At 44.1% G+C, this 13,965-nt stretch overlaps 1 protein-coding gene across 1 annotated transcript in view; it reads right to left on the bottom strand.

The window, feature by feature from the left end:
• LOC139373057 (SH3 and multiple ankyrin repeat domains protein 3-like) overlaps nt 1-13,965 on the bottom strand; it is a 380,732-nt gene that overhangs the window by 294,097 nt on the left and 72,670 nt on the right. The window contains exon 2 of the mRNA XM_071113096.1: nt 10,633-11,022. Coding sequence (XP_070969197.1) covers nt 10,633-10,911 — 279 coding nt within the window. The 5' untranslated portion in view covers nt 10,912-11,022. The remainder of the gene's footprint in view (nt 1-10,632; nt 11,023-13,965) is intronic.

Genomic DNA, 13,965 nt, shown 5'->3' with positions numbered 1-13,965 from the left:
GGGCCTAAACAGCTACCCTGGGGAATTCCTGATTCTAACTGGATTATATTTGAGAGGCTTCCATTAAAGGCTTCCATTAAAGATGGAAGTTAGACAAGTAACTATTTATCCACATTATAGCAGGGGGTGTAAAGTTATAACACATACGTTTTTCTAGCAGCAGACTATGATCGATAATATCAAAAGCTGCACTGAAGTCTAACAAGACAGCCCCCACAATCATTTAATCAATCAACTTCTCTCAGCCGTGCTTATTGAGTGTCCTTCCCTATATGCATGCTGAAATTCTGTTGTCAATTTGTTTACTGTGAAATAACATTGTACAGTGCCTTGCGAAAGTATTCGGCCCCCTTGAACTTTGCGACCTTTTGCCACATTTCAGGCTTCAAACATAAAGATATAAAACTGTATTTTTTTGTGAAGAATCAACAACAAGTGGGACACAATCATGAAGTGGAACGACATTTATTGGATATTTCAAACTTTTTTAACAAATCAAAAACTGAAAAATTGGGCGTGCAAAATTATTCAGCCCCTTTACTTTCAGTGCAGCAAACTCTCTCCAGAAGTTCAGTGAGGATCTCTGAATGATCCAATGTTGACTTAAATGACTAATGATGATAAATACAATCCACCTGTGTGTAATCAAGTCTCCGTATAAATGCACCTGCACTGTGATAGTCTCAGAGGTCCGTTAAAAGCGCAGAGAGCATCATGAAGAACAAGGAACACACCAGGCAGGTCCGAGATACTGTTGTAAAGAAGTTTAAAGCCGGATTTGGATACAAAAATATTTCCCAAGCTTTAAACATCCCAAGGAGCACTGTGCAAGCGATAATATTGAAATGGAAGGAGTATCAGACCACTGCAAATCTACCAAGACCTGGCCGTCCCTCTAAACTTTCAGCTCATACAAGGAGAAGACTGATCAGAGATGCAGCCAAGAGGCCCATGATCACTCTGGATGAACTGCAGAGATCTACAGCTGAGGTGGGAGACTCTGTCCATAGGACAACAATCAGTCGTATATTGCACAAATCTGGCCTTTATGGAAGAGTGGCAAGAAGAAAGCCATTTCTTAAAGATATCCATAAAAAGTGTTGTTTAAAGTTTGCCACAAGCCACCTGGGAGACACACCAAACATGTGGAAGAAGGTGCTCTGGTCAGATGAAACCAAAATTGAACTTTTTGGCAACAATGCAAAACGTTATGTTTGGCGTAAAAGCAACACAGCTCATCACCCTGAACACACCATACCCACTGTCAAACATGGTGGTGGCAGCATCATGGTTTGGGCCTGCTTTTCTTCAGCAGGGACAGGGAAGATGGTTAAAATTAATGGGAAGATGGATGGAGCCAAATACAGGACCATTCTGGAAGAAAACCTGATGGAGTCTGCAAAAGACCTGAGACTGGGACGGAGATTTGTCTTCCAACAAGACAATGATCCAAAACATAAAGCAAAATCTACAATGGAATGGTTCAAAAATAAACATATCCAGGTGTTAGAATGGCCAAGTCAAAGTCCAGACCTGAATCCAATCGAGAATCTGTGGAAAGAACTGAAAACTGCTGTTCACAAATGCTCTCCATCCAACCTTACTGAGCTCGAGCTGTTTTGCAAGGAGAAATGGGGAAAAAAATTTCAGTCTCTCGATGTGCAAAACTGATAGAGACATACCCCAAGCGACTTACAGCTGTTATCACAGCAAAAGGTGGCGCTACAAAGTATTAACTTAAGGGGGCTGAATAATTTTGCACGCCCAATTTTTACGTTTTTGATTTGTTAAAAAAGTTTGAAATATCCAATAAATGTCGTTCCACTTCATGATTGTGTCCCACTTGTTGTTGATTCTTCACAAAAAAATACAGTTTTATATCTTTATGTTTGAAGCCTGAAATGTGGCAAAAGGTCGCAAAGTTCAAGGGGGCCGAATACTTTCGCAAGGCACTGTATCTGGTCAAACACAATTTTTTCCAGAAGTTTACTAAGGGTTGGTAAAAGGCTGTTGAAAATGTTGCCAAAGTCATTACAATTTCACCAAATAATTACACTCACACACTTACAAATCAGTTTGTTCCCTCTTTCCCTGTCCCAGTCTCACTACATCTCTCCTTTTCTCCCAATGCCTCTCTTTCTTCCCCCCTCCCTCTCTCTTTATCTCAACTCTCTCACTATATCTTATGCACACTCATACACAACCATGGACAGCTCAACTTACACTCACATCAATGGTCCCCCACCCCAAACTCACTCACATCACTGGTCCCCCCACCCCAAACTCACTCACGTCACTGGTCCCCCCCACCCCAAACCCACTCACATCACTGGTCTCCCCACACCAAACCACCCCACACTCACTCACATCAGTGACCCAAAGAGTTCAACCATGTGGCACAAAGTCACAGAGAGCCCAGAGCAAATACAGCTTCTAATATCCACTGAACACACACATGCGCACGCACACACACACATTTCCAGGGTGTGTTTCCCATGGCCTACTGGAAGAAGGTGTGTCTGAGTTATCACACACTGACCAGAGGAACCACTAGCGAACACACATACAGATGGAGAGAGAAAAAGGGATTTATAAGCAGTAATTAAACAATGCTGAGATGGAGGATTACAAGTTTAGGTAGTTGGTTGGATGGTCTATTTACAGATGGGCTGTGTATAGCTGCAGTGATCGGTAAGCTGCTCTGACAGCTGACTCTTAAAGTTAGTGAGGGAGATATAAGTCTCCAACTTCCGTGATTTTTGTAATTCGTTCCAGTCATTGGCAGCAGAGAACTCGAAGGAAAGGCGGCCAAAGCAGATGCTGGCTTTGGGGATGACCAGTGAAATATACCGGCTGGAGCGCGTGCTACGGGTGGGTGTTGTTATGGTGACCAGTGAGCTGAGATAAGGCAGAGCTATACCTAGCAAAGACTTAAAGACGACCTGGAGCCAGTGAGTTTGGTAATGAATATGCTCAGAGGACCAGCCAACGAGAGCATACAGGTCGCAGTGGTGGGTGGTATATGGGCACTGTGATAGACTGCATCCAATTTGCTTAGTAGAGTGGAGAATGCAAATTTGTAGATGACATCGCCGAAGTCAAGGATCAGTAGGATATTCAGTTTTATGAGGGTATGTTTTGGCAGCATGAGTGAAGGAGGCTTTGTTGCAAAATAGGAAGCCGACTTTAGATTTAACTTTCTGTCTTGATGGAAATGTTGTAATTGGGGATGGAAATTTCAGAATGTTTGGTGGCCTTCCTAAGACAGGATTCAGACACGGCTAGGACATCAGGGTTGGCGGAGTGTGCAGTGAATAAAGCAAACTTAGGGAGGAGGCTCCTGATGTTAAGTTGTCCCGTCTAGCCCTAAGAAGTTTTTAACATGCATGAACCCAAGGCTTTTAAGGTTGCAGAAGTCAGCAGATGAGAGCGCCTGGGGACACACAGGGCCTGGGTTAACCTCTACATCACCAGAGGAACAGAGGAGGAGTAGGATGAAGGTACGGCTGAAGGCTATAAGAACTGGTTGTCTAGTGCTTTGGGAACAGAGAATAAAAGGTGCAGATTTCTGGGGTGTGGTAGGATAGATTCAGGGCATAGTGTACAGACAAGGGTATGGTAGGGTGCGAGTACAGTGGGGGTAAATCTAGGCATTGATGAGAGAAGTTGCATCTCTGGAGGTGCCAGTTAAACTAGGTGCAGTTTCCGCATGTGTGGGGGTGGGACAAGGGGGCTATCTGAGGCATGATGAGCAGGACTAGGGGCTCCACAGTAAAATAAAACAATGAGAGCTGGCCTAAACAACAGTATACAAGGCATATTGACATTAGAGAGAGGCATAAAGCAATCACAGGTGTTGATTGGGATAGCTAAGACAACGTGTCTAAGATAACAACAGTGGGTAAATGGCGATAAATGGGCAGAGAGGGTCAGTTATCTACACACTGAGTTCAAGGCTGGGGCCGATAGGTAAACAAAATGAAGTACCATGTTAATGAACAGTCCAGCAGGCATCAGCTGTGTAGCCGAGTGATCATAGGGTCCAATGAGCAGCAATAGATAGTCGATTACTATGCTAGGCGAACAGTGTTCAGGAAGCTAGCGGGCCAGGGATAGCACATTGGCTGACCAGTCGCGATGGATCGTCGGGGCGCCGTGTCGTCAAAGGGTCCACGCCAAATTGGCAAGAGAGGTATTGTAGTTGGTGTACTTCGTTTGCTAGCCGGGAGATGGGCCTAGCTCGATGCTAGCTTGAGGCTAACTAGTGCATGCTTAGCCACATTAGCCACTCGGTAGCAGCTAGCTAGCTGCAAAGATCCGGTGTAATGGTCCAGAGCTTGCGGCAGGATTCCGGTGATGTACTGGGAAAGAAAGCAGTCCTATATGCTCAGGGCTGATATCGCACTTTGCAGACTGGCAGGTATTATCCGGGCTAAAGCGGCTGATGTCCATGCTAAAGGTAAAAACTGCCATCAGTGGCTAACAATGACTAAATAGCTAGTAGCTAATTAGCTGGCTAGCTTCTGATGGAGGTTCCGATAAGGTCTAAAAAATAGCAGATCCGTACCCCATTGGGTGAGGCGGGTTGCAGGAAGGTATATTTAATTTGAAAATGGAAAAAAGTGATTGAAATATAATGAAATGTATACAAAACCCCCCGAAAAAGACAATATTTACATGGGACAAAAACATCTTACTGCTGTGCCATCTTGGGGGAAAAAATCTAGTACTGAAAGCATAAGCTAGCTAGCACTGCATTGCATAACATGTGGTGAGTACTTGACTCAAAGAGAAAGACAATAGTTGAACAGTTAACAAATCAATTTCTTCCAAACTGAAAAAGCAAGAGAGAGTAAGTTCTAAACTGCTTACTGACTGTTGTCACGTTCGTCATAACGATGAGACCAAGGCACAGCGTGAGATTAATACATTCTTATTTTATTAAAACAAAGAACACTTTAACAAAACTACCTTGAAGCTATAACCACGAGTGCTGACATGCAACTAAACATAGACAATAACCCACAAAACCAAAATGGAAAAATGGCAACCTAAATAGGATCCCCAATCAGAGACAACGATAAACAGCTGTCTCTGATTGGGAACCAATTCAGGCCACCATAGACCTACATTTACCTAGACAATTGCAAAACCCCATAGATATACAAAAAACCCTAGATAAGACGAAACACACATACCACCCTCGTCACACCCTGACCTAACCAAAAATAATAAAGAAAACAGAGATAAATAAGGCCAGGGCGTGACAACTGTACACTAACATTACTGCATGATTGTAGTGGGTTTACTAACACTTTAGTTATATTAACTATGTTGACTATGGTGTTACTTTAGTTAATATGGTGACAATGATGTAGGCTGTGTGTAGCGGTTATTATATGGTTTGGCTTTTTGGAATTTAGAATTTTATTAGGATCCCCATTAGCTGTTTCAAAAGCAGCATCTACTCTTCCTGGGGTCCACACATAACATGGCTTAAAACAGAACATAAATAGACAAGAACAGCTCAAGGACAGAACTACATCAATTAAAAAAGGCACATGTAGCCTACATCTCAATACATACACACAAACTATCTAGGTCAAATAGGGGAAAGAGGCTGTACCGTGAAGTGTTGCTTTATCTGTTTTTTTAAACCAGGTTTGCTGTTAATTTGAGCTGTTAATTTTTGCTGTTAATTTTTCTGCTCTATACAATACTGTACGCTTTCTTGAATTTGTTCTGGATTTGGGGACTGTGAAAAGACCCCTGGTGGCATGTCTGGTGGGATAAGTGTGTGTGTCAGAGCTTGGAAACGTTTTTTCACCTGGTCAAATACAGCTGATGTATTGTACGTTGAAGTCCACATGCGAAGGGAAAATGTGAGAGGAGGAGAGCGCATAGATGTGAAAAGGAATACAACGTGGCTGCAATGAAAGTGAACTGTGTTTACACGTGATCAGGGGTGTATTCATTCTGCAGATTCTGTTGAAAGAAATGTCTTAAACGGAAGCAAACGGAACAAAATTAGGATAAACATATCTGAATTTGTCCAATAAAAATTCTCATTTGCAACTGTTGGACTAATGATTAAACCCTATATCATCTAGATGCAGGCAAGAGTGTGCAAGTCGGTATTGAATGTGTCACTGGCTGTCTTTTTGTCACTTTCTGTCACCTCAAATTTGTCTCTCGACCTGTCTGCACCTACGTTGGAAACTTTCATTCATAGGCAAGGTTGTAGCAACCTCATGATGGGTATAGGGGACATTTGAGTATCATGTAGTAGCCTAAACCTATCACTATTACATTGAACTGGGTGAATGGAATATGAATGACAGTCATCCAATATGCTGTAATAGAAATCAAAAATATACAGTCATACCCTCATCTTAAACGGCACTGACCACCACTGCTCTCTCACTATTTAATACTCTCGCGCTATTTCTCATTCTTTGTATGAAGGCAGCTGTTGGAAGATGGGGAAGCAGGTAGGGAGATGGAGGGAGGGACGGGTAGGGAAAAACAGAGGGAAGGGGGGGGGATAGAAGGAAGAAGTAAGGGGAGCTGGGCTATGCTGGGTCATCCCTCCCTATCTGTACAACAATTTGTATTTTTGGTTTTATTAGGGATCCCCATTAGCTGCTGCCAACGCAACAGCTACTCTTCCTGGGGTCCAAACACATTAAGGCACATCACACAAAAAAAGTTTAAAATAAATTTAAAATATAACAGTACTACACCACTACTTATCCACAACAAAATATGTACAATATCACCATATAACAATACCACAGTCTACTTGTGTGTAGAGTGTGTCCTAGCTTGTGTGTGTGTGTGTGTGTGTGTGTGTGTGTGTGTGTGAGTCCCCTCACAGTCTGCATTGTTCCATAAGATGTAGTTTTATCAATTTTTTTAATTGCCAATTGAGTAGGGTGGGATATGGAGGGACAGTGTGAGAGAGAGAGAGAGGGGGGGGGGGAGTTGGGAAGTATAGGGAGAGAGGGAGGGATATGGAGAGAGAGAGGGAGAGAGAGAGAGAGAGAAGTGGGGAGGGATATGGAGAGAGAGAGAGAGAGAGAGAGAGAGAGAGAGAGAGAGAGGGAGGGATATGGAGAGAGAGAGGGAGGGAGGGAGAGTTGGGAAAGTTTGGAGGTATAGGGAGAGAGGGAGATGAAGGGCCCCAGGAGAGAGTTGGGAGGGAGATGGAAACTCTGTCTCGTGCCACTGCTACTGTGAAAGAAACTAAAAATACCAACAGGGGGATGTGAGGTGCTTACTAAAGAGGAGACACGCACTGCCAGGAGATTTCTGTGCGTGTGTGTGTGTGTGTGTGTGTGTGTGTGTGTGTGTGTGTGTGAGACACTTGAGCCAGAAGAACAGGCAAGGCACGCTTAAAAACAAGGGATGTGGTAGAAAGTAGAAGAGAGAGAGATGGGTGGGGGGGGTGGGGGGGGGGGGGGTGGAGATATAGAATAGATAGGGAAAGAAAAGAGAAGAAAAGAGACAGGGACAAAAAGAGTCAGAAAAAAGGTCTGGGAGAAAGAGAGTCAAAAAGATAGAGAATAATAGAGTTAAAACAGAGGGAGATAATTAATGATGGTTAATTACACAGTCAGTTTAGAGCCCTTGTAGTTTAGCTACATTAATCATCATCAGTAATACAGTATTATCAGAGAGAAGGGGAGGGAACGAGGGACGAGGCAGAGAGATATATATAGAGAGAGAGAGAGATACAGACAGAGCACAGGCAAGTATGTTTGTATGTTTGCTTATTCCATGTTCCATTTATTCCATTCCATTCCATATTCCATTCTTTTCCCATCTTCATTATCTTCCCCCCAGTCCAGCTGACCATAAGGCATGCAGTGTCTGAGCTTCAATAGGCTAGATCTCTTCAGCTAGGCAGGCAACAGCTAGGAAAACCCTACAGCACTGATGCCAACGCTACATTTTACACTCAGTGCAAAATATCCCCAGGATCTAAACAGATAATATTGCGGTGAATTTGGGAGCGGATGCAAATGGGAATCGAACCCGGAACTTCGCATCTCTTAGTCCAACACCTACAGCAAGATAATATGCCAACAAGACAACATATTGGGACAAGATGGCTGGAGTTATAAAAAGGGAGTTTACATTATATGATCAACATATTCAGGGGTAGCCAATGGCCAAAATGACAATACTTAATACCACAACCATAATAATGATCACATAATCAACCAGTCTCTCATGTGTCTTCTACAACAGATTGACCAGCAGTAGAAACAAAACCAGGACAGTAGCAACACCACAGTACTGTAACGTTGTATTGTACCACGGTAATGAAAAGTGAATGCCTTGCCTTGTTGCTATATAAACAGAAACATGGGCTATGTATCACTTTAGCATCCTTACCCTCTTTCTCAGTGGATTCTGCTACAGAGCTAGCTGTCCCTGACCAGTGGATTCTGCTACAGAGCTAGCTGTCCCTGACCAGTGGATTCTGCTACAGAGCTAGCTGTCCCTGACCAGTGGATTCTGCTACAGAGCTAGCTGTCCCTGACCAGTGGATTCTGCTACAGAGCTAGCTGTCCCTGACCAGTGGATTCTGCTACAGAGCTAGCTGTCCCTGACCAGTGGATTCTGCTACAGAGCTAGCTGTCCCTGACCAGTGGATTCTGCTACAGAGCTAGCTGTCCCTGACCAGTGGATTCTGCTACAGAGCTAGCTGTCCCTGACCAGACAACTGTGGGACTCTATTACATTCACATTACTCTATTATTCATTCTTAGAAAGACATCTGAGTGAATTCCTTCCTCAGTGAATTCATATCACACACTTTAATAAGCCATATGACTCATCTACGATCATCTGCAGGGGCTTTGATGTAAATAACATGACTCCTTTCCTTCCCGCTGACTACGGATTCAATTCTGCTTTAACTTTATTTTTCTTTCGTTGTTTGAAACCAGACCTCATAGTGAATGTGTGAGCGTGTGGGAGGGACAAGCAGGGAACAACATTTCCATTATTCTACTTCCCCTACTAGGCTTTGTTCCCTTTGGTGAAGTACTGATTCAGCTTGACCCTCTGGTCAGACATTTCCTAAACCTCCTAATGGTTTAGATGAAGCAATAAAGCATGATGATTATTGTAACAGCCACTCTGGCCTCAGGCTCATACAACAGTATACTTTAGTTGTAATACCATTGGGATTACAGCATTGTACACAGTATATACTGTAGTTACATAGAGTTCCCTCCATTAAGAATGCTATTACACATGACCTGCCACAACATGCCATAGGAGTACCATTTCATGTACAACAATCAAACCTGGCTGGGATGCCTTTTACATGGCTCTCTATAGACTTTTCACAAACACAGAAATTATATTTTCTACCATTCCAGTGCAGTTTGATTTCAATAGCATGTGTGTGGGTGAAGGCTAATAGATTCCATTAACCATAAATCAACTTAGTACAACCTTCTCCAACCTCTACGGCCCCAAACAGCCCTGCAGTGGAGAGAGGGAGATGACGATAAGGGAATTCCCTGTCCCGAGTGTCCTCTTTCCATCTCTCTCTCTCATTAGTAACTGTCAGTCTGTCACTCAGGCCCTGTGCTCTAAGTCCATCTGGCTGGTGAAAGGAGAGAGAGGAGAGAAAGAGAAGAGGGGGGGCTGAAACACACACAGCCTTATTAGCATCTGGACATCTGCTCTGTCCCCTGTCACCTTCTGCAACCTACTGCCAACATCTGCCACACACACAGGCACACACAGGGACACATACACAGGCACACATTTATGATCACACACAGACACATACAGTAGCTCAGAGAAGGGATCCATGCATAGTGAGGCGTGAGAAATGCTTGAAGGGATCTGAGCAGGGGTTCTGCAGTCATTTAGCCAGACAACAACCAACAGCAGGTAGCAAGCAGGCAGCTGGCAGGTAGAGAGCCAGAGCACAGGGGAACAGGGCCTAGGATATCAGTCAAAGCCTGAAACAGTGAACCTTCATCCCAGGAGACATCCCCACCCCCAAGCCCCAGGGGAAACACCTCCACATCACTTATGCATGCACATACACAAATTACATGCACATACAACACACACAGAATATATAAGCTTGACAGTTCAGAGAAAACTCTTCCCCCTGCTCTCTGAATGAACAAGGCCACACACATGTCTTCTCTACACCTTTACTTGTCTCCTTATACCTTTCCCGTCCTCTCTCCCTCCCTTTTCCATCCATCGGTTTACTCCTCCCTCCCCCTCTCCCAGTTGTCAAGAGCCCAGTTGTCAAAGTCAGCTGCAGCTGACCTAATGAAGAGGTAGAGATTTATTAGCGAGAGAAAAATAGAGATAGAATAGAGAGGGAGAGAAAGAGACAGTGAGAAGAAGACAGGGAGAGAAAAAGAGGAAGGAAACAATCCGATGAGCAAATAGAATAGGCGAGAGTGAGAAAGAGAGAAAGACTGAGGAACACAAAGAGAAAAGGCTGCAGAGAGAGTATAGGGAACAGCGAGAGAGGATAGGAGAATATAGATGCAACAGAATGGTATAGAGGGTGAGAGGCACCAGTAGCTCTCTCCCTCAGTAACAGTAACTGTCCAACAGTATGAAAGTGAGGCTGTAACTCACCGTCTGTGCCAGGTCCGGTATTCCGATGCGGATCACCAACGTGTTGCCCTTGTCCTGCGCCATGCCTCCTCCTGCAATGGGGCTCCGCTCCCGAGCGGGACGGAAAGAGAAAACACTGACAGAAACGGGAATGCCGCTGTCCTCTTCCCGTGAGCTGCCGCTGTCAGAGCTGGCCCCCTGGCTGCCGTTGGTGTGTGTGTAGGGGTGTGAGTGTGTGTGCTGGTCCTGCTGTGGAGAGCTGGGTGGCTCATGTTTGCCGGCTGCAGGACGCAGAGGCATGCTCCGTGTGAGTGGCTCGCTCTGCACTCGCTCACTCCACACACACTGCTCTCACTCGTTGGCTCACGCTCTCGCTAAACACACACACCACTCGCACCGCACATCACTCGCCTGGGAGAGAAAGAGAGAGGGAGAGAGAGAGGAAGGTGGAATGGGGAGGAGAAGGGGGGAGGACAACAGAGGATAAGAGGACGAAGGGGAGGGAAGAAAGGGAATAATTTTTAAAAAAATATTTAGATACAGTAAGTAACAAGGGGACGTGTGACAAACTGAGAGGACATGAAGACATGAGTGCAGAAAGGAATAGATAATAACTTCATGGTGTGTGACTTAGTAGGAGAGAAACATCCTACAATCTCCAACAGGCATACATACTTTGATATAAATTAATTAGAGAAGAAGCAGATTGAGATTAAAAGCAACGCAACAAACAATTCTTATTTTTAGAGTACAAAGGTGCATTTTTGAAAAGATCCTTCAGTCACCTTTAGACCCAACAAGAGAGTGAGAAAAAATAAATATATATATATATATATATATATATATATATATATACAGGTTTTCAATGCCAGCAGCCAATGGAGTGTCACAAAGTTAGGATAGAATCACATAAGAGAAAGACAATCACAAGAGTTTCCCCATGTCTGTCACATTGGAGGGAGGGAGGGAGTGGGGGGAACCAAAACCAAAATGGAACTGAGTTACTGAAGTGATGTTAGTCACCGGGGCACTGAGGGTCAGATCGATGGCGGTACCCTGTAGGCATTAACCTTCACGCCTCCCTCTGCTCTGCCTCTCTCTGTTGGAACGCTCTGCTCTTGTCTGGCCCAGCTCAACCCAGCTAACATTATCATACTGTATCCGCTGTGGTATAGGACCAGTCATTTTCTGACACACCTCTGGATGTGAATGTGTGGGTACGTGCTTATTTGCTTCTTGTGTAAACGCATGAACAGTATGCGTCTATATGCTGTATATGTAACCGATGTGAAAGAACTAGCTAGTTAGCGTTGGTGCGCGCTAATAGCGGTTCAATCGGTGACTTCACTCGCTCTGAGACCTTGAAGTAGTGGTTCCCCTTGCTCTGCAAGGACCAAAGCTTTTGTGGCGAGATGGGTAACGATGCTTTGAGGGTGGCTGTTGTTGATGTGTGCAGAGGGTCCCTGGTTCGAGCCCAGGTAGGGGCGAGGAGAGAGACTGATGGCTGTGTGTGTGAGGTAGCGGCAGGTAGCTTAGTGGTTAGAACGTTGGGCTAGTAACTGAAAGGTTGCGAGATCGAATCCCTGAGCTGAGCTGACAAGGTAAAAATCTGTCGTTCTGCCCCTGAAGAAAGCAGTTAACCCACTGTTCCTAGACTATCATTGAAAATAAGAATGTGTACTTATAAACTGACTTGCCTAGTTAAAGGAAGGTAAAAAATAAGAAAATAAAAGTGTAAATGGCTGCAGGTACTGGTGCCTTTGCTGTCAGGTTCAGCAGGAGCTTCATCCCCACAGCCACAAACACCCTCAACAGCTAATGGATGATATTCCACTTTTAATGTTCGGTCTTCTGTCTGTCTTCTGTCTGTTTTATCTGCTGTCATGGGTGTAGGGAAGTTTGGTTTGGTATTGTAAATGTTATGAGTGTTGGTGGCTTCTATGTCTATGTATGAGCATGTGGAAATTAATTTCCTCCATGGAGGACAATATCTCATTCATCAACATTCTTCCCCTTCTCACCTCAGACACTGACAACTGCTAGAACCTGGAAGGCCACTTCACATATTGTCTGATGAGGACATGGATCCTTGATGCCACTTGTTTTCACATCAACACCTCTCTGGCCCTACAGTGGTCCTGTTCTAACCACTGATACATTCAGCATCCATATCTAGCATTAGCTCTCTCCTATCTGTGTGTGTTTTGGAAGGCTAGTGGTATTAGCTGATCAGATGATTTTTCTCCCTCTGGTTCCCCTCTGCAGTAAACTGCTGCTGGATGTGAACCCTGATGTGAACCCTGTACAGGAGTCTGTGGAAATCACTCAATATATATTTCCTGAGAAGTTAATATTAAATGAAACACCAGCTCATTATTTCCCATAACTATCCTTAAGAGCTTCTCAAAGAGAAGAGGTTTAAATAAAGTCCTACTGCTGCTCTGTGGTCCTGGCTGCGCCATGAAGATGTCTCACTGAAGGGGCAACCGCAGGATGGAAACTAACCTCATTTCGTAACAAGTGGAAAGAGATGCTGAAACTTCATCCAGGAGTTTACCTTCTCAGAAGAAAGAGATGTGAGTTGAGGAAGGGAACTTTTTATCAATCGTGTTTATTCGCTGATGTGTTTTTGCAAAGTATGTGTGAAACGTCAGCAGAACACATTCTTTTGGTATCACTAAACTTCACCTTGCATAATTCAGTCTTGACATAACCAGTCATAGTAGCTTATAACAGAAGTTGCCATGGGGATGTTCTTGACATCAATTTTGCCATGACTCGGTGTCTGAGGAAGGTCAGGAAAATTGGCAGACTTCAGCCATCCCAGACATGGACTGTTCTCTCTGCTACCGTCTGGCAGGCGGCACTGGAGCTTCAGGTCTCGAACCTGAAGACAGCTTCTATCTCCGAGCAATAAGACTGTTGAACAGCTAACCAATGGCTGCACATCCTCACCCATGGACGCTCTGCACTGACTCCATCTGCATTGACTCCATCAGCACTGATTCCATGCACACTCACAGGTCTCTATCCACACACTCGCTCACACACTTACACTGACACTCTTGTGCACGCACGCACGCACGCACGCACACTTACCTATATACAAACGTAGGATCTTAATTTAACCTTCTCACAGCAGTAAAATAATCCTACAGAAACAGGGCATGTGAATTATTGTGTGGATTATAATTAACTGACATTTTTGTAGGGGTTGATACATTTTTTGTTAGGGTAAATCCAGTTTGAAATGTTCAAGTGTAAATTCCGAACTTTAGAAGCCTTTTTAAACCTTGAATAGTTTGCATTTCCTGCTGTGTAATCAAATTAAGATAATTTAACACAGCCCCAACA

The sequence above is a fragment of the Oncorhynchus clarkii genome, chromosome 2 (genome assembly GCF_045791955.1).
Source record: "Oncorhynchus clarkii lewisi isolate Uvic-CL-2024 chromosome 2, UVic_Ocla_1.0, whole genome shotgun sequence".
NCBI classification, from domain to species: Eukaryota; Metazoa; Chordata; class Actinopteri; order Salmoniformes; family Salmonidae; genus Oncorhynchus; species Oncorhynchus clarkii.
The sequence above is the reverse complement of the archived record's forward strand: the minus strand, read 5'-3'. Positions and strand labels throughout refer to the sequence as shown.